This window comes from Neophocaena asiaeorientalis, unplaced genomic scaffold (assembly GCF_003031525.2).
Source record: "Neophocaena asiaeorientalis asiaeorientalis breed wild unplaced genomic scaffold, Neophocaena_asiaeorientalis_V1.1 scaffold50, whole genome shotgun sequence".
Taxonomy (NCBI): domain Eukaryota; kingdom Metazoa; phylum Chordata; class Mammalia; order Artiodactyla; family Phocoenidae; genus Neophocaena; species Neophocaena asiaeorientalis.
Window position 1 is genome coordinate 2,679,951 of NW_020172717.1, and position 23,148 is coordinate 2,703,098.

Here is a 23,148-nt window from a genome sequence, read left to right on the forward strand (position 1 = left end):
AATCAAAACCAGGTAAATATTAGCTGAATTTACTGCTTTAAGGAGCTCAGGACTCAATTTTAAATGAGGCTGAGGACTTACAATTAATTGCCCAAGCAATGGATTCTGAAGTGTTAAGCTTACTTTTAAGGCAGGGCCTACCCAGGTAAGTAGGATCCTTTGGCAAAATAGTGGACTTCTATTTATGCATTTTAAAGGGTGTTTACCTGTAAAAATTCACTTCATATTATGTGAGAAATTGTGAAGTAGCGGGAGGGTCCTTTGGGAAGACAAGTTTAAGCTGCTCCTGTGAGAGTAAGTCCTTCTCTGTTGGCCTTTGGGTTTCAGCCCCACTGAATTTTTCTAATTAGTGCTATCTCCTAAAGTACTTTTTAAAAGAATGACAAGCTATTAAATGTAAGCTAGACTTACGATAATCCCATAAAGACATTTCATGCCCAATACTGCAGCAAAAGAATTTTTGATATTGCTTCATAACTCAACTAATTAAATTTGACTTATACTGAAATGTGGCCAGTATAGGAAGTGCCGTATTTTTCTTCAAAATGTGCTAATCCACACATAATCAGCTTTTTCAAACTGAGATCGTATGACCTTTGTCCATTTTCTCTGTTTAAAAATGTTCCAGCTTAAAGCTTAAAAGGAAATGAGAGAAATGAATGACCTATTTTTGAAAGAAGTTTCTAAGAAATGTTAGATTTACTCATGTTCTTAGAAAAATTAAATATTCTTTTTCTCTTATGACTAGTATAATACTTTGCTATAAAATATTTTTTCATTGACCAAATTAATCTTGAATCAGCATTATATTTCGGATTCTGAGTTTATATAGCTTAGTGTTACTAAAGGAATGGAAACTGGCTTGGCTGCTTGAAAACACAGGACAGAGTGGTCATTAGTAACAGACATCTAGGAAGTCTTTCATTTTTCAAACATTACAAGCTGATTTGACATCATGGAGAAAACTTTTTCTGCCATCTCCATTCTCCTTTTCTCAGAGTAACACAAAATGAACCTGACCCCCCGACTTCTCTTCTTCCCTTACCCCAAGATAGATTTTATTTACATGCACATAAATATAAATACAACATAATACAGTCTATTCACAAAGTATGCAATGTAATATTGTAACCTGGAAAAGGCTATATACCCTTCTCTCCATGCGTTGTGAAGATTATGAAAAGCAGAAATGCCCCAGAGAGCTTTTGAGACGCTCGTTTGAATAATGATTACTGTTTACTTATCTCAGCCGTTCCAACATCCCCAGATCAAAACTCATTTCTTTCTTGTTCTTATAGGTTTATTGGCGAATGGCTGAGATAAGACCAGTAATAGTTACCCACCACCTCCTCTTGTGTTTGGGCTGCGTGGAGGGGAGGGGGCGGGGAGGCACCATAGCCCAGGGAGTTGTCTCGATAGGACAGATAGCAGTGATCTAGAGAAGCTTTAAAGAAATTGGATTCATAGGAGCTTCGAATGTGAGGAACTGAGAATCTGAATATATAATCTGCCACAGATCACAGGTCAAACCAGCCTCATTTTGCCAGGAAAGTAAATCATCCTTTTGTCTCTGATAGTAATAATTTTTGCATAATTTCCTGGAAGAAGTAAGCACAGTGGTCATATATACCCAGCATGAGTGAGAAGAGGTTGTCCTGTTTCAACACAATGAAATTTGCTTTCCTGAAGTAATAGGTACATACTACAACAACCTCTTTGTAACATGCAACATACCTTTTGAACTTCATATTAATCTCATACATGTGTACTATTAATTTGCTTAGAAAATCCTTCATATGAGTAATTCCAAAATACCTGTCGTTGCAAATGGTAGTTTGCAAATTCTTTTTTTATACTATTTGAAAATTCATCGGGTAATCTACAGAAAACCTATCATTTTTATGCCCTCCTCCAAGAATTATCTGCAGTATTCTAAAATATTACACAATTTTTAAAGTGAAGCAAAATTTGAAGTGGATCTTCTGAAGAGTAATAGGATTAAAATGGCAAAACAAATTTAATCATGTAAGCAATTCTTCTCTTTTACAAACCTGAAAGAAAAGCAAATTGGCATTTGTGAAATTTTCTTTGTCTAATAAATAGCCTCACTTTACAATAATGCCAACGACCCCAGTTTAATTAGGTGCAATTAATTTTGTGCAAGCGATATCTGACATCTTGCTAGAGGCACATCCAGCTGTACTCTGTCTTATGAATTTTATTATTATCGCCAGTGAGAATTCAGTTGTCAGAGCTACTGCAAAAGGGTGGGAGACAGGGAGAAAAAGGCCACAGGGCTGCATTTTATATTTAAAAATGGCTCCAGTGGGCAGCCAAATGTTTAATTAAAAGAACTTCTAGAAATGATTTTTCATTGGTGCATCATCTTTGACAAGTTATCATGACTTTATTACTGAAATTTGCACTCCCTTTAGACAGTGGTCCCTCACATGTGTCTGGACACACACAGCTCATATGAAGACTGGCTCCTTTGAGAGTTTACATAAGCACTCACTGCTATGAGAAAACAGCCTCACTGACTGCATGTGAGCTCTGTCATCTGGAGTTTTAACACAATCCTTTTGTTCAGTATTTTTGTAAAATTTTCTGTGCCCCTCAGATTATTCTCATTCAGATTATCACATGCATTAAAAACCCATGGAAGATATTTCAGAAAACCACTGCCAATAAAATGGTGACACATGCCCCCTTAACACTTAGAATTTTTTTATTTTTTGTTTTTTCTTTTGGTGATGTGCCTTGCGGCATGCAGGAATCTTAGTTCCCCACCCAGGAATCAAACTTGCTCCCCCTGCTCTCATACTTTTACATGTACCTGTCCAGTTTTCCAAGCACCACTTATTGAAGAGGCTGTCCTTTCTCCACTGTACATTCCTGCCTCAAAGATAAGGTGACCATATGTGCGTGGGTTTATCTCTGGGCTTTCTATCCTGTTCCATTGATCTATCTTTCTGTTTTTGTGCCAGTACCATACTGTCTTGATTACTGTAGCTTTGTAGTGTAGTCTGAAGTCAGGGAGCCTGATTCCTCCAGCTCCGTTTTTCGTTCTCAAGATCGCTTTGGCTATTCGGGGTCTACAGTGTAAGCGTGGATCCCTAACCACTGGACCACCAGGGAATTCCAGAATTTTTGTTTTAGTTATTGAAAAGTCCTTTCAGGTTTATTTGGGTATATATTTTTATCACATGTGTCTTTTGTGCATACAACAAAATAAGAAAAAGTGATATTGGTTAAGGTAGTCCTACACCCTTTTCACATTCACAATTCAGTTCTCCATTTAACCACTTTCCCTTAGAGTTGTCCATCTTTGCTTTTCCCCAGTGTCACCCTTTGTGCCATCAGGAGGTGCTGTGCCTCACCTTCCAAGCCACTGTCCCCCATTCTGCAGGTTTCGATGCTGGCACTTTTTTATTATCGGAAGGCATGAATGGTCAACTACCAGAGCCCACCTCTTCTTCAGTGGTCCTTATATGGTTTGTTGGCTGACAGAGTTACAGCTCAGTAGAGCAGTCATGACACCAGCTGCATGGGTGGCTGAGATTGTGACATACCCCGACGTTGAAGATGGCCAAAGATGAATAACCATGCGTCATAGAATTGATGCAATTCAGTAAATCTACTGCATTCTTTTTAATGACTGAATAGAATCAAATGACCACAAATTGAGTCATGAAACAGAAGGTCTTTGAGATGAAGCTTACTATGGGACCAAGCCTAAATGGCAGCCCCAACATTATTTTAAACATGAACATAAGAAGTGGTGAAAGCAGTGATTCAGTGTTCAAGACAGTAAAAGAATTTGCAATTAAGATTTTCACCAAATCTAACCATACCCCTCAAAAACATCCACAGGCACTGACTCTTCAACTGCCGTATCTTTACCCCAGCCTCACAGAGGTAAACACCGGTCCGGAAGGGGATGAGCCTAACTTCAGCTCCAGCAGCTGAAACTCATCAGCAGGTCCGGCAGATACAAGTTTAAACTCCGTCTGGGCTGAGCAGAGTAAATAGGCAGGCTGGCTTTACAAATACAAAGAGTGAAATGTATATCCTTTACTTGAGAGTCTATCATCTATGCAGATCCAAAAAGGAGAATGGGATTGAGACTGGGTTGGGGAGGGATGGCAACAGTTGAGTCAAAGAGTCCATCCACAGAAATGTTCACTTATAAGAAAATTTGTTTCTTACTGCCCTCCCCCCTGCTGGGGGCAGGATCTCCTACCCCCAGCACCCCGCCAAAAACAAAAGCCCAGCCTGACTCATACGTGAGTCATGGTCCCTGCATAGACACCATCTGAGTCAGACACGCAGCCATCCTCTTCCAGCTGTCAAATATTTAATCCTACTCACCTTTCTCCAACACACAGTGCTAATCAACTCACCCATTTTCTCTCCTTTTCCTTTTTTAAATTCCTGCTAAAGGCCCACACATAGCAGCTCAGAGGCACTCAAAAGAGAAAAATTTGAAGTCAACTGAATTTCTTCCACGAAAAAATATCTAGGTATATTTCCTGCCACTTTTTCTGTACAGAGAGCTCCACATTTCTGTTTACAAACTTGGAATCATAGTATACCTGTTGTTTTAGAGCTTGTTTTTTGTTTCTGTTTTTGACTTAACAATACATCAGGGATAGTTGCCCATATTCATAACTGTTCCATTATATATATTTTTACTAGCTGCATAATGGCCCGTCATATATTTCACCATAATATACTTTTTTTTGTAGTTCTATCAATCTTTTTTTAAATTGGGGTATAGTTGTTTTACAATGTTGTGTTAGTTTCTACTGTACAGCGAAGTGAATCAGCCATATGTATCATATATCCCCTCTTTTTTGTTGTTGTTTGTTTGTTTTTGCAGTATGAGGGCCTTTTACTGTTGTGGCCTCTCCCGTTGCGGAGCACAGGCTCCGGTACGCGCAGGCTCAGCGGCCATGGCTCACGGGCCCAGCCACTCCGTGGCATGTGGGATCCTCCCGGACTGGGGCACGAACCCGCGTCCCCTGCATCGGCAGGCGGACTCTCAACCACTGCGCCACCAGGGAAGCCCTATCCCCTCTTTTTTGGATTTCCTTCCCATTTAGGTCACCACAGAGCACTAAGCAGAGTTCCCTGTGCTATACAGCAGGTTCTCATTAGTTATCTGTGTTATACATATCAGTGTATATTTGTCAATCCATAATATACTTAATCTCTTATTGTTCGACACTGAAGTTGTTTCCAATTTTTTGTTTTGCTTTTTTTTTCATCTTCTCTTTTATTCTTCCGTTCATGAATTTATTCTAGCCTTCTTATAGTGCCCTGGCTTCTCACCACACTCTCCTAGGATAAAATGCCAGCTTTGTGACCTTGTATAATTTAACCTCTGAGCCTTAGTTTTCTCATATGCAAAATGGAGATCATAATACTTGTTTTAGGTGTATCTGAGGATTAGAGGTAATATATATGAAGTGCCTACAATATAGTAGATGCTCAAAAGTGGTAATTCTTTTTATTTCAGAAAGTAGATTGCTGAGAAATCATTTGGCTTTAATTAAGAGAAAGTAGACCACATTTGGCACCTAGGAGAGATGGCTGTTTTATTCCATTATTATTGCAGTATCAGAAGAGTACCCTTTCTGGTCTTCAATTCGTGCAGAAAATATTTCTGGTGAAAATGCATTTTTTAACATTAAGATCCTATAATTCCAAATTGAATTACATATAAGTGGTCATTATTGAAGGAACTAGACACTGATGTGGAATTAGAATCAGCAGCTGTCTGAGGAATGCAAGTATTTATAGCTCCCTAGAGAATCGGGTTAGGCCACAGGGGCTGCTGCTTCACCATAGAAAAGCTGGTGAATGCTAGTCCACTTCTCTATCCATTACTTAAGTAGTGAGAAGATTCTGTGGCCACGTGGAGTCGGATGCCTACCAGCCCTCACGCAAACACATACAGATGGAAGGTCCAGAACTAACGAGCCTTAGAAAAGGGAGCAGACAAAAAGTATGTGCAGGATTGGGAGAAGAAAATCCAGAGGGCCATTCACACTCCAGCTGCCTTCGGAGCTACCTTCCGTGGCTTTCGCTGAGGAAGCCAAAAGCCTGAGTCCTGTAAGACGTGGGGTGAGGACAGGACATGAAGAGACATGGTGCCCCCCTTTCCCCCAGCCTTCTCTCTAGCACAGAGTTTGAAACTGCCCTTAACTGCTCTGGGCACATAATGGCGGGAGAGCCGGCTTTCCATCCCTCTTCTGCATTTGCTTCCCCCATCCCGCAGACCACTCTTCTACTGCAGTTAGTTCCCCGCTCATTCACTCTTCTTGGTTAACACTTTACTCACTAATTAATGTCCAGGTAAGTGAAAGTGTTTCCTTTCTCATCTATAAGATAGGGAGTGTCTAATAAGTATTTTTTTGAGTTCCCTTCCAATGCTCTATAGAGTCCACATTTCTATTTGTATATTGTGATTTAATGATCCAAGCATTTGGTACCTGTTAGAAGACCTGATTTCTGTCCCTGGATCAACTACTACTATGCATCCACTTAATATAGGGGTCGTGAACTGTAACATGCCTTCAGGGGCCAGCAAGAAACATAAAGGAATGAAGTAGCCCAGATAAAAGGCAATAGGTGGGACTGTAGTGAACTAGAAAGCGTGTGCCCTGGCCAAAGGGGAGGCATCAGCTCAGCACTGGCCAGTCGGTGCCGTGGGGTTTGCAGAGATGTTATTGCCTGATCATCAAATGAACAAACAAATGAACAGTTAAACATCCCCTTTCTTTCTAATATAGTTGTAAAAATCATTTATAGTACTTCTGTGTGTATGATCATATATGTTAGACCAGCAGTGTTTGCACCTATGTGAATATCACTCTTTTTTAAAAAGTCAGCTCAGCCATAAAAAGGAATGAAATTTTGCCATTTGCAGCAACATGGATGGACTTGGAGGACATTATGCTACGTGAAATAAGTCAGACAGAGAAAGACAAATACTGTATGATATGACTTATATGTGGAATCTTAAAAAATACGGCAAACTAGTGAATATAACAAAAAAGAAGCAGACTCACAGATATAGAGAACAAACTAGTGGTTAATACCTTTGGCACCTAGGAGAGATGGCTGTGGGGAAACGGAAGCAGGAGGGGCAACATAGGGGTAGTGGAGTAAGAGGTACAAACTATTAGGTATAAAATAAGCTACAAGGATATATTGTACAACACAGGGAATAGAGCCAATATTTTATAATAACTATAAATGGAGTATAATCTTTAAAAATTGAGAATTACCATATTGTACACCTGTAACTTATACAACATTGTACAGCAACTATACTTCAATTTTAAAATTTTTAAAAAGTCAAATTATCATCCCATGCGTTGCACACTCTTTAGCAAAAGAAAGTTAACACAATCCCACTAAAGTAAAATAAGAAATAGCAGTATATTTTCACAATAACAAATATTGGGAAGTAGAAACTTTGCCTTTCCTTTTTTTTTTTCAATAGTAATTCTGTAACTTTCATGGTAAATGTCAATACAAAACAGTCAGTAGGGAAAAGAAGAGTAAGGAGCAAGGTTTGGGAAATGGGAAAGGTATTTCACAATTTATTAAGGAATAGTAGCACCTCATTTTAACCCACCTCAGCACATTCTGTAGACACACCGTCACACACGCAGTACATCTAGAACTTACCCAAACCTCAATTGTTCCCACGTTCTTTCTTCACGACAAATCCTCAGAAAAATGAAATGTGTTTACAGCTACCCTTGGGTAATTACAATCCACATTCCCTTTGAAATTCTCATGAAACAGGAAAAGATAATGGGTGGTAATATTCATTATGTAGAAAGCCTTTGAATAATGCATTGGAGATTCATTAAAATAAATAGAAATAATATATTTTAACAGCCCAGCCACAAACTAGTTGGGACTACTGGGTAATGAATGGCATGGCAGGGCCAGAGGCTCTCACAGCCACACTGGTTTTGGACAGAAGATGAGCAATGCATGTTTGAAATCCATAGGCATTTCAGAGTTTCCTCTCTGTTTCTTAAGGAAACCATACGATTGCCTTGAAGTTATAAGCAACTACAGGAGGCATTGTGTGCTTAAAATTATATTGCCATCACAGGCAAGACCTAATAAATCCAAACCTAAGGTTAAGTGCAGTGCAGTATGGGGGAAAGGCCACTGGATTCGAAAACCAGAGGCCCAGCCTATAGTCTCTTGCTTTGTGATCTTGTACCATTTATCTGTTGCCATGGTGGTGATGTGTAAAAAAACCCACCCACATCAGTGGCATCCGATGATAAGCACTGATTTCTGCCGCTGATCAGAGCTGGGTTCCCATGGGGCTTACTCGTGTGTCTATGATTGATTGGCTATGGATTGGCGAGGTACCGCTACTGCTTGCTCTTGGCTGAGCTCCGTCAGGTGCCTGGGGCTTCAGTTGGAACAACGGCCGATTGAGTTCTGTGCTACGAAGTCCCTCCTCTGCCAGCAGGCTGAGCTGGACTTGTTCTGCGGGCAGCGGCACGGTTCCCTGGGGCAGCGGGGAGTGGGGGGGTGGGCGGATGGAGGCGCTCGGAACCGGAATACTGTCGCTTCCTCTGCATTCTGTTGGCCAAGGCAAGTCAGGAGGCCAGCCCAGGGGTCCGGAAATAGACTCCACCTCTTGATGGAGAACCCGCAGTCTTACTATAGGGGGACCAGATAGAGAGAGGGGAAGAATTGGGACCATTTTAATAATCAGGCTGTCACAGATCTGGGGCAAGTTATCTGACTTCTTTGAGTAACCGCTGCCTTGCCTGGAATCCACAGGTGGTTGTATAGCCCAAGGAGAGAATGAAGTGAACACACTTTTAAACTCAAATTCACTGTAACCGTTCAAGTGAAATTAACTAAGGCGTGGTGCAGGGGATAGAACCAAAGAATCTTCAGCATTCCTCTGTGGATGCTGGCGGTCTAAGCTAGTGCTGGGAGATTCCTGTTTTAAAAATCAGAAAACACCAAATGGTTCTGGGATTCGGAGCTGGCCGTCAGACCAGGCCACTCCCAGTCACCGCAACCCAAGGCCAAGGACAAAGGCCAGATATCCAATGCCGCTGCCCCACTACAGGTCACAGCAAACTTTAAGACCATCCCATCACTTCTCCCACGGAGTAAACTGGTCTTGTCCCTGTATTTTGAAAAAGGTATTGTCTTTATACCAAATCATATCACCAGGTAGCTAGGTCTTTGAGATATCCTCTTAGTAGTTAAGATCTTTCCATCTCCATCATTCTCTCAATTCCGAGCATATTTTCATAATATCCCTGCTGACAGTAGTTGGAGGTCAGCACATGTGTTTTCTAAGTAAGTTTTCCTCACTGTAAATGCCAAGTGGACACTGGTGCTGAACAGCCTATCAACTAAATGCTTTCCCGATCCTGGCCAACAGGAACTGTCGCTCAGAAAGCCACGTTCACTCACACTGAGATGTCCAGGAAGCACACTTAGTCTCTTATCTCTTCACGTTTCTGAGCCTTCTCCATCCACGACAGCCCCCTCCCCATACCCTCGGCTCCCTGTCAGTAACTCTGGGCTGCAGTGTGGTTTTTCATGGCGTAAGGAGAAGAGGTTTCCGGGGTGACCAGGACGCAGACCTTCCAGTAATCAAATCCACAGGCAAGGAAGACATCAAGCAGCCTTTTGCTCATAGCCCTCTGCCGAACGCCATTCCAAACATCAAGTAACCCTGAATTGGATACATTAAATTATATCACTAATTAACAAGAAGAGGTTAGTGTTTTGTTTTCACCTCAGACGGTGCTTGAGAGCTCCAAGCAAATTAGCCCCCGGCTGCTGGGATTTCGCCAGACTGCATAGCCTGGTTATAGGCGAGACACCGCAGTGTGAGGGACCGGGGCTCCAAGTGGCTGGAGGGAGAGCCTCAGAACAGCCATGCCTCCCCGGGATGGGAAGGGGCCAGGAACAGGGGTTATCGTTCCTGGACCCAGTGGCACAGAGGCCCCTCAGCACTGGCCGCTGCTTGGGAGCTGTGGTCGAGTTTCCCCAAGGCCGCCTTCATCTTAAACCCTCTTAAAGGCTAAAGGCAAACAAATCCTTCTTGAAACCTGAGTCCGTTTTAAGATGTCTGTACTAAAATCCCCGCTGAACTATTAGCTGTAATATCATATAATTTCCTTTTCCTGAGAGTAACACTCTTGGTGATTACCGCTATAAGGAATTATAAGGCTCACCCTGTAAGAAGCTCTGCTCAGTTTTCCACGGTGATAATGTGTTACTAAGGCGATTTTCTGAATTTCTACCTGAGGTGTTTTTTCATTTCACTCCGACTACTGAATCCTTCCCTTTCTTTTTTCTTGGCCTTTCCTGAGTTAGAAACACTGCATGGGGTAGTTGATTTAGGTCTGAGTTGATCCTTAGCACAAAGGTCAATTTGGGGGCAGAACAACAGAATTTACGATCAGACTTTCTTCATAAGGAAAATATATATCTTTGGATGTTTTAAACCTTATTTTGCAGTGGTATCATGTGTTATTTTATATTTTTATAATCTGTGTATATAGTGTCTTCTTTTCAAGACTTTAGTTATTCAATAAATAGGAAATACTACATAATCCTTGATTCGAATTAGGTTTAATTTAAAATGTCTTTTTTATTTTAAAATATGACTTTAAAATGTCTGTTTTTAATTTGCACTTTTTAAATTTCCACTGTTGTCCGATCCATGTATCTTGAGTTTTATTGTTAAAAATGGGTTGATTTGGGTTTTTTTTTTTACCAACTACAGACAATAAATTTTAAAACTTAATTTATATGGGATCAAAGGGTAACCTGAACGTATTATATTTCTCCAGGAAAAAAAAAAAACATATATATTCTAATGATAGAAAGTTAAAAGGAGACAAATTCCAGCTCAATAAATATTCAAGCTGCCTAACAGTGAAAGTTAGCTCGGGACCCCCCAGTGAGTCAGTTGTTCATCAGGAATTGCTGTGACCAGGCCAGGTATTCAAGTAGGTGACTGCAGGGGTCCCTTTACAAAGTCACATCACCTTTAAAATTCTGTGGGTGTTTTTGTCTAGGCTTTCAGGAAGTAGAGAAAGGAGGATAATGAACAGGTACAGAGCACCTGCCCTGTGCCCATCTCTGAGGTCTTTTCATCCTTTCTACAAACCACTGAATTATTCACCCTATTTTACAGATGAGGAAACTGAGGTTCATAAAGTAATGTGCCTTGGGAAAGAAGTAAGGATTCAAACCTAAGTCCTACTGATTCCAAGCACCCTGAGCTGATCACAGCAGAACCTGTGGCTTTCTGCGGCCAGCCCTAGGCCTGGGTCTGCTTGCCTGCACCGGGAGGGTAGTGGGGGAATGGAACTGGACCTACAGAGGGAAAGGCTGCGTTTCTCTCCTGGGGAAAATAAGCTGGGACTTTCAGTAATTAGAAGTTAACAATAGGTGGCGGTACATACCCATAACAATGATGGTGCCTGTGTTAACAATCAGTACATTTTCTTTTTCTGAGTTCTGTATTGTTTTCAATCAAAGTGCTTTAAATGAGGCATTTGAGCAATTTATGCAGAGAATCCCTACCCATTTGAATAATAAAAAAAAGCAAATGGGAATGTCAGCTATCAGACGAGTTGCTCTTTGCATTTCTCACTGTGACAATAATGATGCCAGAGCAGATTTGGTGTCCCCTGTCCTAAACCTGGCTTACAGGAGCCTCCTTATGACCCCTTGCTGCTTAGCAGTTTCCTTCTGCCTTTTCTTTCTCTAAACCTACAGACTGGGGCTACTAGGGATGCTAAGAAAGTGCTTCTTGAAAAAACACTTTGTTGTCAAACAACAATGAAATGTGTTCGACTTCAGATGAAGGTTAGGACACAGAGTTGGATCCACAGCCTGGTTGCGTGTATAGCAGATACACAGCCGGCTGGCCCTTTGTGACCACATTCCCGGCAACATCCCTCTGGAGCTTCCCAGATTCGCCACAAACATAATGAGCTCCCAAGACATCTCTGCCTCTGAGGCTCTGTACGCAAGGCAGTCTGTAGAGCCTTGTGTTCCAACATTCTGCTTTTCTGACTAAGCTGGACGCTTCCTTAAGTTTCTCGAGGGTGAACCTCTGGTGTGTTTTTTTCTTAATGACATAAATGGGCTCCCTTGGCTGGCTTTTGACAACCGCCTCAAATAAAATTTTCCTTCAGACGACCTTATTTGGGAATAAAAAGGAGTCTTTCTTCGGAGAGCTCTGGCCCCGGGATGCTGTATCTAATGAGCATCATTGGATTGTCCCCGTGGGGCAGGACACTAGATGATACCAAGCAGCCTTATTTGGCTGAGGACCCATTCCTCTTCATCGACAAAAAATGTAAACTCAGTGTCTCAATGCGTTTTTATTGTGTACCAACTATGTGTTTGATGTTGTGCTGGGTGCTATCATGTAGCCTGAAATTACTTTTCTCCCAGCGTGAATTTGTGTGTGGGAAAAAAAGCGAATACAGTATGAGTTAAAAGTTATCATCTTATCATTTATCAAGTTATCTTTCTTATCTTCTAGTAAAAGTTATCATTTATGAGTTGGGAGTAATATTTGCTCACTCATTGCTCCCTGTGAAGAACACATTAAACTACTTTCTTTAGCAAAATCAGGCAGTTCTTTCGGTTGCTACCAGATAACAAATAGCTGAAAGGAATTAGTGTCCTGTTTCCTTCTGCCCAGCCTGCAGAGTGGGATGAACCTGCAGATATGCTTTGTCAACGACAGCGGCAGCGATAAGGACAGCGATGCCGATGACAGCAAGACCGAAACGAGCTTGGACACCCCCTTGTCTCCCATGGTGAGTCCCAAAGCTGCCGCTGAGGCTCAGAGTGTGCTTTCCTGGTCATTTAGCTTCTTTTCTGTTGTTAGTCAGAAACAAACATGTCAGAGGTTAAAAAAGCAGTGTCTCATGACATTTCTTGACATGGCATGCTCCTAAAATTTGACAGTGATTGAAAAAGTAAAATTGTGATCCAAGAAGGATACATAAGCTCTGTTAAAGTTAGCGACAACTTTCATACTAAATCATAAGAGAAATCACATAGGCCCTAAAAATTATAAAAGAAAATACACTATATACCAATCCTTCCCCACTGGGCTTAGAAATATGAGCACAGACTAACAATGGGACACATTTTAAAAGGCAGGGGATGGGGTCCAGGCAGGGGTGGGAATGGTAGCACATAGCTGTTGCTCAGAGAAGCCAGCAAGGTAATGTGGGTTAAACACTGGTTACTCTTCCTTGCACATGTATTACAAAAGATGGCTTGATGATCCTGGGTGCTTGTTGCTGGATTTCTTTCCTCTCTGGGAGGTCTATCGCCTTTCTTACCAAAGACTAACTAATAGGAAACCGTGTTGGTTGTTGAGTGCAATGCCGCATCAGAACTTCGTAGGATATCTGAGATCCTGTCCGCTCCAGGGAGCAACGCACCGCCTTAGCTCTGGGTTAAATATTTTGCTGTGTTTGTTCACTTCAAGAAAGGTTTGAGAGTAAGAATCAAAGAAATGTCTCAAGTTTGTTGCAAATATATATTCTCCCTGTTATTAATTATGTTACTTTTTATGCTAAAATCAGAGTCTATCACTGACTGAGGAAATAAAGTAGCTTTTAAAATGTTACTTGCGATGGGTACAAATCAAATCAAGAGTTGAGTCCCCTGATGGAGGGGACTCTTGGCTGCTTTGAGAGAGGGCTCAGGGAAGACTGTAGCTCATCTCCAAAGATGGTACCCGGCACGCAAAGCTCAGGGCTGCTCTTTTTCCCTTCACAGAGCAAACAGAGTTCTTCCTATTCCGATAGAGACACTACTGAAGAAGAATCCGAATCCCTGGATGACATGGATTTCCTCACAAGGCAAAAGAAATTACAAGCCGAAGCCAAAATGGCCCTTGCCATGGCCAAACCAATGGCCAAAATGCAAGTAGAAGTGGAAAAACAGAACAGGAAGAAGTCTCCCGTCGCTGATCTTGTAAGCAGCGAACGCTGAAATGCAAACGAGTGTTTGGTGGCTGCAAATGGTTGAGGCTGTCCCAGTCCTTTCCCAGAGTTATGCAACCTTGGGTTTTTACAAGGCAGTGTGTAAAACGTACTGTCATTGAGAAACATTTAAGTCTGTTTCTTTTTCCTTCCTACTGTATCACTGAAGGATACACACGCAACAGATTTCACTCACAAAAGTGAACTTTGCTCTTGATTCATATCTACTGTGTTTCTTAGGGGCAGTATTAGCTGTCATGGGAATATTTTAATTCCTTTAAAGCAATCTCAGTTTAATCATATCTACTGTGTTTCTTAGGGGCAGTATTAGCTGTCATGGGAATATTTTAATTCCTTTAAAGCAGTCTCAGTTTAAGAACCCATTGCTATGGCAAACTCACTATTGCTTTAGCTCATGTTCCCCCCTTTTCAATGAAGACAGTATGGCAGAGTGGATGAGAGCCCTGGGCTTTGGAGCTTAAGACTAGCTCTGCCGTTGACCTACTGTGGGGCTCTGGACACGTCTCAGTTTTCTCATCTATACAATGGGTATAATAATAATAGCTGTGTCAGAGCACGATTGTGGAAAAAGTAGTCAAAGCACTTAGCACAGTGCTTGTAGCATGCTATAAGTTAATAAGTAGCTGATATTATTAATTTTATCCATGTCATTGACATTACTTGAGCTCCCTGGTAATTCATTTGTGGATGTAATAATTGACTCTCAGCTGTAGACCAGTCCAAAAGCTTTTGATTTGAGTAGTGTCCCATTCTGATGCCAATAGCGTTTCAGATGATGTGCATATATGGAGGGCCTCACGTTGGGAAAGTCAGATGGGGAGAGCTTTTAAGCAAGGAACCTGAAGTAGGTGAATGAAGGTGGGTCTTTTAGGAGAAAACTGGGTCGTACGTTCAGTGTGCTTGCAGCTCACCCCTCCATTTCTTCCCTTTCTGTCTTCAGCTGCCACACATGCCTCATATAAGTGAATGCTTGATGAAAAGAAGTTTAAAACCCACTGACCTGAGAGACATGACTATTGGGCAGCTACAAGTGATAGTCAATGATCTCCATTCCCAGATAGAAAGTAAGTGTAAGATGCTCTGGAAAATGGGATATTAAGTGTAAAATATCATGGGATGGATAGTACTATTTCCTGGGTTCAGCTCCTTGGTACGTTTCATCGGGGTCCTCCTGTGTACTTGCAAGGAAAAGAAGAGAATCACAGCGCTCTCTTTTTTTGTTTTTTTTTAACTGTAAAATGTTGAGAAACTTTAAGACTTTTTCAAGGTTCACAGAGGTTAGGGATCCCTTTTATTCATCTGAAATCCCCAGCTCCCAGCACAGTGCCTGGCATATAGTTGGCTCCCAACGCCTGTTTGTAGAATATAATTTAGTAGTTACAAGTCATTTATTATACAGTCATACGCTCAGCTTTACTTGCACGTACATTCATTTTAGGTCATCAAATTCTATTCGACTTATGCTGTGGGACTCCAGGTGGTGAAAGTATATGTGACCGATATGTGAAAATTGTAGGGTGAGAAAGCGTGGGCCTTTTCCCCCCAGAATGAAGAAGGGCCTCCACAGGAAGTGTGCAGGGCGGGTGGTCAGTGAGTGGCATTCACTCGAAGTGATTGGTTACGCAGGGAAGGGCAGGTGCTGGACCAATGAGAGAGCTCGCTCACTGGGACAGCATGCTTAGCCCAGGTGAACTCACGAGCCCTCCAGCCTCTGGAACATACAAGTCCATAAAGTCTGTAGGCTGATAGATTAAAACCACCTAAGAGACATGCCAACCAAATGCAAACCAACTAGATGTATTTACTTATTCAGGTACAATAAAGGTATTGTGGTTATGTTCAATTTTTTTAAAAAAGAGACCTGTCTTTAGAGACACATACTGAAGCATTTACTGATGAAATAATATGATGTCTGAAATTCTCTTTCAAATGATCTAGTGGGAGAAGAGGAGATAGATGAGTTCAAGACTGGCTATGAGTTGATAACTGTTGAAGCTGGCTGGATGCATGGGGCAGGGGGATTCCTTAAACAATTCTCTTTACTCTTGTATCCCTTTGAAAATGTCCATAATAAAAAATTTAAAACTTCATACAGAAAAGACATTCCCACGCACTATGCAGGCACCCTACTGAGTACTAGTATAAAAAGCTACCCTAAGAACCCACTAGAAAAAATAAAATTGGATGTATTCAGTGACAAGTTAATACCTTCAGCATTTTAAAATCAAGAGAAAGGATTTAACATTTTAATTAGGGAACCATAGATTCACAGGCTTTTAAAAAATTCTACTACATTTTAATTTTAGTTGAGCGTAAATTACTAGGAATTAAGGACTTAAAAGGCTTTCTGATCTTTTACCACTGAAACATCCTTCTTAGACTTTTAAATAATAACATTGCCAGCTAGTCCTTTTCAGGAGGAGATGGAGTTTTAGACCTCTTTGTATGACTTTTTTTGGTCCTTTTTTAAATTGAAAACTAATCTGAACTAAAGGCAGACAAATGCATCATTTGAGGTCAGGATCTCTGAAAACATTTCCAAGGAGGACCTCGCTGAATACCCCCTTCCTTTCTTTGATTTCTGGGCCCAGAGCTCTTGCTAAATGAATGCTATCCCTTATATGTCCACATGTCCAGACCTAGAAGCTTTCACTCTTAGCTGATGTGAGGGGGGAAAAAGCAAGAGAGAGCCCCCTGCTTGTTTATATTTTTCAATAGCAGAAGCCAAATTAAACCCAGTACACTGATTTCAGGAAGACTAGTTATGTTTCCATCTATTTTATGCCCAGTAGAAATCCTAAAGAATACTTTCCTCAGCACCCATTGTCCAGAGAACTCAGGGGTTGTTTCTTCAGGTCTTACACATCTGGTTCTCCCACAGCTTTAGATATTACTGTTTCCTAGAACAACCTGCACGTAGGCTCCTCGCCTCGACCCCGAGGAGCCTTTGAGCATCCTCAAGGCGCCTTCCTCCCCAGCGGGGGGTCTGATGGGGCTCTTGTCGGGTGCAGTGGCCCCCCCAGCTCTCCGTGTGGCAGGAGCACCCTGAAGATGAACGGTGGAAAACTGAACGTGCCCCAGACTTCCGCGTTCACATTTCTTGAAAACAAAATTCCGCTTCTTCTAACAAGCTGTTTTCCTAACAGCTAACAATTTCTTTTCCCACTCTAATGTGAATGTAATTGGATATACTTTGTACTCCTTTTCTGTCAACACTTCTATAAGTATGCAAGCTAGTCGTGCTCTCAGATTGGTGACCTCTCCTGGGCTTATGAGAAGCTAATGTAAGAACTCTACATTTTAGCAAAAATAGTCTCCTGCTATGTTTAGCTGTTTGTATATATGTATGTATCTATCGTACGTACATAATGGTGCATAAGTGGTTTCACATCCTGACTTAGATGCAATTTTATCTGTTTCTAAATGCTTTCGTTTCTTTGCCCCAGGCTTGAATGAAGAGTTGGTCCAGCTGCTCCTCATACGAGATGAGCTGCACACAGAGCAAGACGCCATGCTGGTGGACATCGAGGACCTGACCAGGTCAGTGGTGCCTCATCTTTGTAAAGAAGGAAGGAAGCCTGGGATGGTTGGAAGTCTAAGAATTAAGGCAAGAGCGAGCTCTAGAGAACTTCTTTCCTTACTTCCATCAGTAACTCGCCTAATCTCTGCTGGTGTCAGCTGTTTAGATGGAGGGGAAGCGGCCAAAACTGCTCCCATCCAAATGCATGGCTTCTTCACAACCATCCTCCCCTAGTGATGGATTGTAAGTGCATTAGAACTTCATCCACCCCCACTTAAATCAGGTCAGCAATTCTGGCCTAAGGACATTATCCTGAAGGACTGTCCCCTTGAGAGTCATCCCTAAGCCATTCCATGCTGGCACGATTCCAGCACGTGGTGGGTGCCACCAAGTGGCACTTGCTGTTATATGACCTGACTCTTGATCGCATCTGCCATGCCCGGAAGGCAAGGACACTGGCATCTTTCCACAGCACCAGCGCCACCAGATTGCTCTCACCATGGGGAGACTCCAAGACTTGAGTTTCTAGCTGGGCCTGGTTCCGAGCGCCTGTCTGTAAAGAGGTAAAGAATGCTTCCTTCCCTGGGGCATAGGGAAACTAGGCTAATGCTGGTCAAGATCTTGCATTTCTTCATAGTTTTCCTTGTGGAAAAGCCTCTCACCATAAATATATAAAGTATGTGAAATACCGTGAGCATTCCTATGATCCTATACTGTATTTACGATGCCGCCTTTTCCGAGACAGTTTATAGGAAGTCTTTAAACCACAAGGCAACAGTTATTATTAATCCCAGAAATGGTATTCAGAGAGTAGAAGCTCCCAAGGAGAGAAAGAAAACTGCTTGTCACGGTAACATAAGGAATTAACCACATGATCCAGAGCCATCCAGGAGAAGTTGGAAAACATATGTAGGGAAAATGCTCTCAGCACTCACCACAGGGACCACTTCTCAATGTGTAACACTGGGTAAAATATTTTTCTAAATGCAGTGTTATAAAAATAGCTTGGGTAGCAAAGTAAATGCTGCGGAACTATGTTTAAGTTCGTTTTTAAAGCCCTGTGGGCAGCACTCTGTTTTGTACACTTTGGATGTTATATTGCCTCACCCCTAACAAAAAAACGAAAACAAAAAAACCCAGAAGGTCTTCTCATACCCTCTTAGCATATTTGCCTTCATGTGAAGTATAGTAGCACTCAAATACTATTATTGCCCCCTACAGCTGTATTCGGGCACTGCACCAACAATTGTAAGACACCTGCCTTTTTGCTACGCTAACAACTTTGCATATAGGGATTACGATTATGGGAAATCAGTAGTGAAATATACAACCAGGACATGCATCTTCTGAAAAATATATAGACTCTTCCGTCAATTCTGTGGCTTGCCTATGATAACAGAGACCGTTTCTCTGCCCCTCAGAGCAGCGTTGGCACCCCTCGTTGCTAAGACGACATTCAGAGGCTCCTCCCTTCTCTCAGAATGTTAGGCTGTTACTTAGGTTTGCAGTGAATTTTGCTTATCCCTTCAGATGGTGTGATCATGGGAGACAGGGTGGGCAGAACCATGGGGTTCAAAGGAGAGGAGTCACTAATTTAAAGGTACTGGAGGAACCCTTTAAATTAGAGCAGGTGGGGAGAAGTTTCTATGCCCATTCCTGGCTGCAGAAATATAATTTTGCTCATGGAGGGATCTAAGGATATTTAAACTTCCTTAAAGGTAGAAGTGCCAGAGTTTTGCAGCCAGATCCCAGAAGGCCAAGCGCTTGGCCGCTGGGAAGCCCTGTTCACCTATTCCCTTTACCTGTGCAGCTCCTACCATTCAGGTGCCAGTTCAGATCGGTGGTTCTCAATTTTGGTCGCCCATTGGAACCATCTGGGGAGCTTTTAAAATACTGATGTCTGGGTCTCACTCCCAGAGCTTCTGATTTAATTATTCTGTGAAGTAACCTGTGCATGAGGAGTTTTTAAATCTTTCCAGATGATTCCAATGCACAGCCTAATTTGAAAACCCTGGGTTTAGATACCTCTTTGGAGAAGTTCTCCCTGATCCCCCAAGACTGATGTAGGGCCCTCTGTGCTCCTGGCAGCATGGCATCCCTCCCAAGTAGAGGCTAATCCTATTGTGTTATATGGTTTACAACCAACCTGGCTATAAGCCCCCTGAAAGCAGAGACAACAGTATTTTCATTCATTGCTGTGTCCTCAGAACCTAATACAGGGCCTGCCAAGTACGTAGTAGGTCCTCAATAGGGATTGTTGATAAAAAGAAGTCCTTGTGGGGCTTGAGTGAAATAAATCCTAGTAAAGACTTTATAAATAGTTGACAAGAACCTTTTGGTTTTATGGACGGAAACCCTTTCCCTCCTTTGTTTACAATTTTAATGAAATTCACCGTTGTATGTATGTCTCAAAATAACACCCAGCTTTCAGTATTTTCTGAAGCTCTTGCCTGCCTGTTCTTTCCTTCTGTCTCAGAAAACCCCTTGTTGTTTGTATGCACACACACACACACACACACACACACACACACACACAGATACATATTTTAAAACTGCTATAAGAACTACACTTTAATTAGCTACCACGGAATCTTAGTCCCTGGGCATCAAAATATTTCTTGAGCTGAATTTGTTCAAGTGAGGCCCATGAGCTACTTTATGAAAATGTTAAAAAAAAAAAAGATGGTCTGCTAGAAGGCATAATTTCTTTTTTAGGAATAGGATGCTATTGATGTCTTTTTCCTGAGTCCCTTTGTTGGTAAATAAATATCAGAATATTCTTTGTGGGCTGCTGCGTGTGGCAGGGACGCTGCTGTCACTTCTCTGTTTCTGAATGTATTTGCCCTGTAACACAGATGGGAGACATTCTGCATACCAGTGAGTTTAAACTTGATGTCACTGACTACCGAAGGCTAGGCAGCACCCAGAAACTGCCCCTGGACCTTTGATGACAGCTGAAAACCACACCCTTAGATGCTTTTCTCTTGCCAGATTTATAATTTCCTAAGATCCTCCTTCAAAACATTTGTTTCTTGCAGCCTTCAGACCCTGCCACTCCCTGAGAAGACATTTACTTAGTGCCCGATCGAGTGATGTAACCAGCTTAGCCATTCCTCCCACCTCGTCTCCACTGGCCAGCTGCTGGTTAGCCCAACTTTGGGCTCACAGGCCGTAATAGGCCTTGATGAGTAAGACTCACCCCGCCCTGTCGCCCCCTCACTGCCGTGATCATGCCCTTGGGACTAACGGAGGGGGAAAAATATGCAAATGGGGGAAATCTTGACAACCACAAAGGCCTACCGTTTGTTTGGAAGACATTAGCCTTTGTAAGAATAAAATTGAACTATTGTATTATTAACAAGAGCCTTGTTAATACCTAGATTTGCATCTATGTGCGTGTTTGGATAAAGTAGTCACGCAGTTACTTTCTATCACAACACCTTGTTTTGACTTTTTGCTTAGCACTTAATCTTCTATCTGCTATCTCCTTGCTTGCTGTCTGTTCCTTTCTTGTCTCTTTCCATTACAATATATACTCCATGAGAACAAAGATCATTGTCTGCTCACCACCGAATCCCCAGCACCAGGAGCACAGAGAAGGCACATATTAAACATTTGTTGAATAAATTATCCTAGTTACTTTTCCCTTTTCATTTTTAAACACGGCACTTTTCTTCTCAAAGGAATATGACATCTACATGTCTCAGGTTAATCCAGTGGCTTACTAAATAAAAGGAATCGTACATAGAATATAAAACTTGGAAGAGGGCAAATCCATTTGAATGAAGTACCGTTTCTTGAGTCTCTTGATTTCACTATGAGTAACTCCGAGCCTCCGTTTGGAGGATGTCTTAGCTGTTGATGGGAAAGCAGTTTGGCTTTCTCCTTAGCACTAAATAATTGTATTATTCATTTTACAGACACGCTGAGAGTCAGCAGAAGCACATGGCCGAGAAAATGCCTGCAAAGTGAAAAGAAGCCATCCAACCAGAGGACAAGCTAGAATTTATTTTGCTTCTGTGGTTGTAAAAATGCTGTTGCTAAAGGTGGCATAGAAACAAACAAATATCAGTGTTAGTCATCGATAATGTCTGAAGCTTAACGTCCAGTGATTGGCCTTTGCTTCTTAATTTATTTTCATTTTTTTACTGTGCCACTAAATATCAGGCGTTTTAATAAAATATTGTTACAAAAAATGTACAGTACTTACACCATCCCAAATCATGGTTAATCAAAGAGGGTAGTTTTAACTTTATTTTTATTTGTTTAGAGATTCTGAGTTGGAGCAGTATTTTACCATTTGACTGCTTTCATTCTTCACTGTAGTTTTAAAGAAGAACTGTAAATGACGGTGCTATCCAAGTCAAAAAATACATGCCTGCCTCGTAGTGAAGTTGTAGGTCTCTGTAATATGTATATTTTAATCAGTTTTCAACATTTTGTGAATGTTGACTACCTGAAGTTCATTTTTAGATGTGCTATTAACATTCTGTTGGATTCAGAGGGTTCCTTAAAAGTTTTATGTATAAATATGTAAAATAAAAATTAAAACTTTGTTTCATAGGATATGTCTTTTTGCTCACTAGCAAGCCCTACACTGGCTGTACTTCTTCCGTCTTCACTCTTCCTCAACTGAAATCCCCACCGGGAAGCTTCTATCGGTGAAGAAACAAAGGGCTCCGGAGAACAAGAAATGCAGGGAATCGCCAAGAAGATCGTGGAGAGTATGGGAGAGTGTGTGTGTGTGTGTGTGTGTGTGTGTGTGTGATCCAAAGATGACAACATCAGGCACATCAGAGCCAGCACTGTTACTGCTGAAAGTTATCAGTCTGGAATTTCAATACTTTATTATTTAATAGCTGCTGGTTTTGTCAGAGCCAATGACTGCATCCAAACTGCGTTGCCCAAATTTGCCACGTGAACGGATGATACCTGCATTTACACTTTTCCCAAGGCCAGTTGGTGCCATTTTTCACATTTTAACCACCTCTAATGGTCTCATGAAGAAAAATGCCAAGTCTAAAGCAGGTTACAGACTGTGCCTCAATAGGTAGAGAGTTTCAGAAAATCGATGTAATTAGCGAATGTCCACGCAGGTATTAGAGAACCTTAAACTAAAGCTGAGATGAGCAATCAACATTCCAGAACCACCCACAGACCACCTGGTTTCACTATAAGGTCCATGATGTAATCTGAAGATAGAAGGTTAGTCAGTTTCCTTTTTTAAAAATACCCAGATAGATATTTTAAGTAATTCAGAGTTGCCAATTTTCATAGCCTTCTTCTTTTAGTAAAATAGTCCATCTTACATTGAAACACTCATCATTTCTTTATGGGCTTCAATCAAGTTATTTTCATTTGGAATAGAAAAATAATGCAGCCCATAAATGTATTTTGGTTTTCGACAGTTGGCTACGGAACAGGACAGGTTGCTCGCCACTGGGCTGAAGGGTGGAGCCCGAAGTCCTCTTTGCACCAAGGTCTCTAACGGAACCCCGAAGTCCTGCACCAGCTGTCAGTGCTCCCCTGGGGTGACTCCAGCCCTGAAAATCTAGGCACAGCTAG

At 41.6% G+C, this 23,148-nt stretch overlaps 1 protein-coding gene across 3 annotated transcripts in view; it reads left to right on the forward strand.

Annotated features, from left to right (window-relative positions):
• Positions 1-22,146, forward strand: part of SCHIP1 (schwannomin interacting protein 1) — a 126,050-nt gene extending 103,904 nt beyond the window's left edge. For 2 of the 3 annotated variants that reach the window (XM_024740174.1, XM_024740173.1), the window contains 5 exons: positions 12,743-12,860; positions 13,837-14,034; positions 15,004-15,127; positions 17,510-17,603; positions 21,504-22,144. In XM_024740174.1, coding sequence (XP_024595942.1) covers positions 12,743-12,860; positions 13,837-14,034; positions 15,004-15,127; positions 17,510-17,603; positions 21,504-21,555 — 586 coding nt within the window. In that variant the 3' untranslated portion in view covers positions 21,556-22,144. Of the gene's footprint in view, positions 1-12,742; positions 12,861-13,836; positions 14,035-15,003; positions 15,128-17,509; positions 17,604-21,503 lie in introns of all 3 variants that reach the window. The other variant, XM_024740172.1, reaches the window with a different exon arrangement.
• The last annotated feature ends 1,002 nt before the right edge of the window (positions 22,147-23,148 follow it).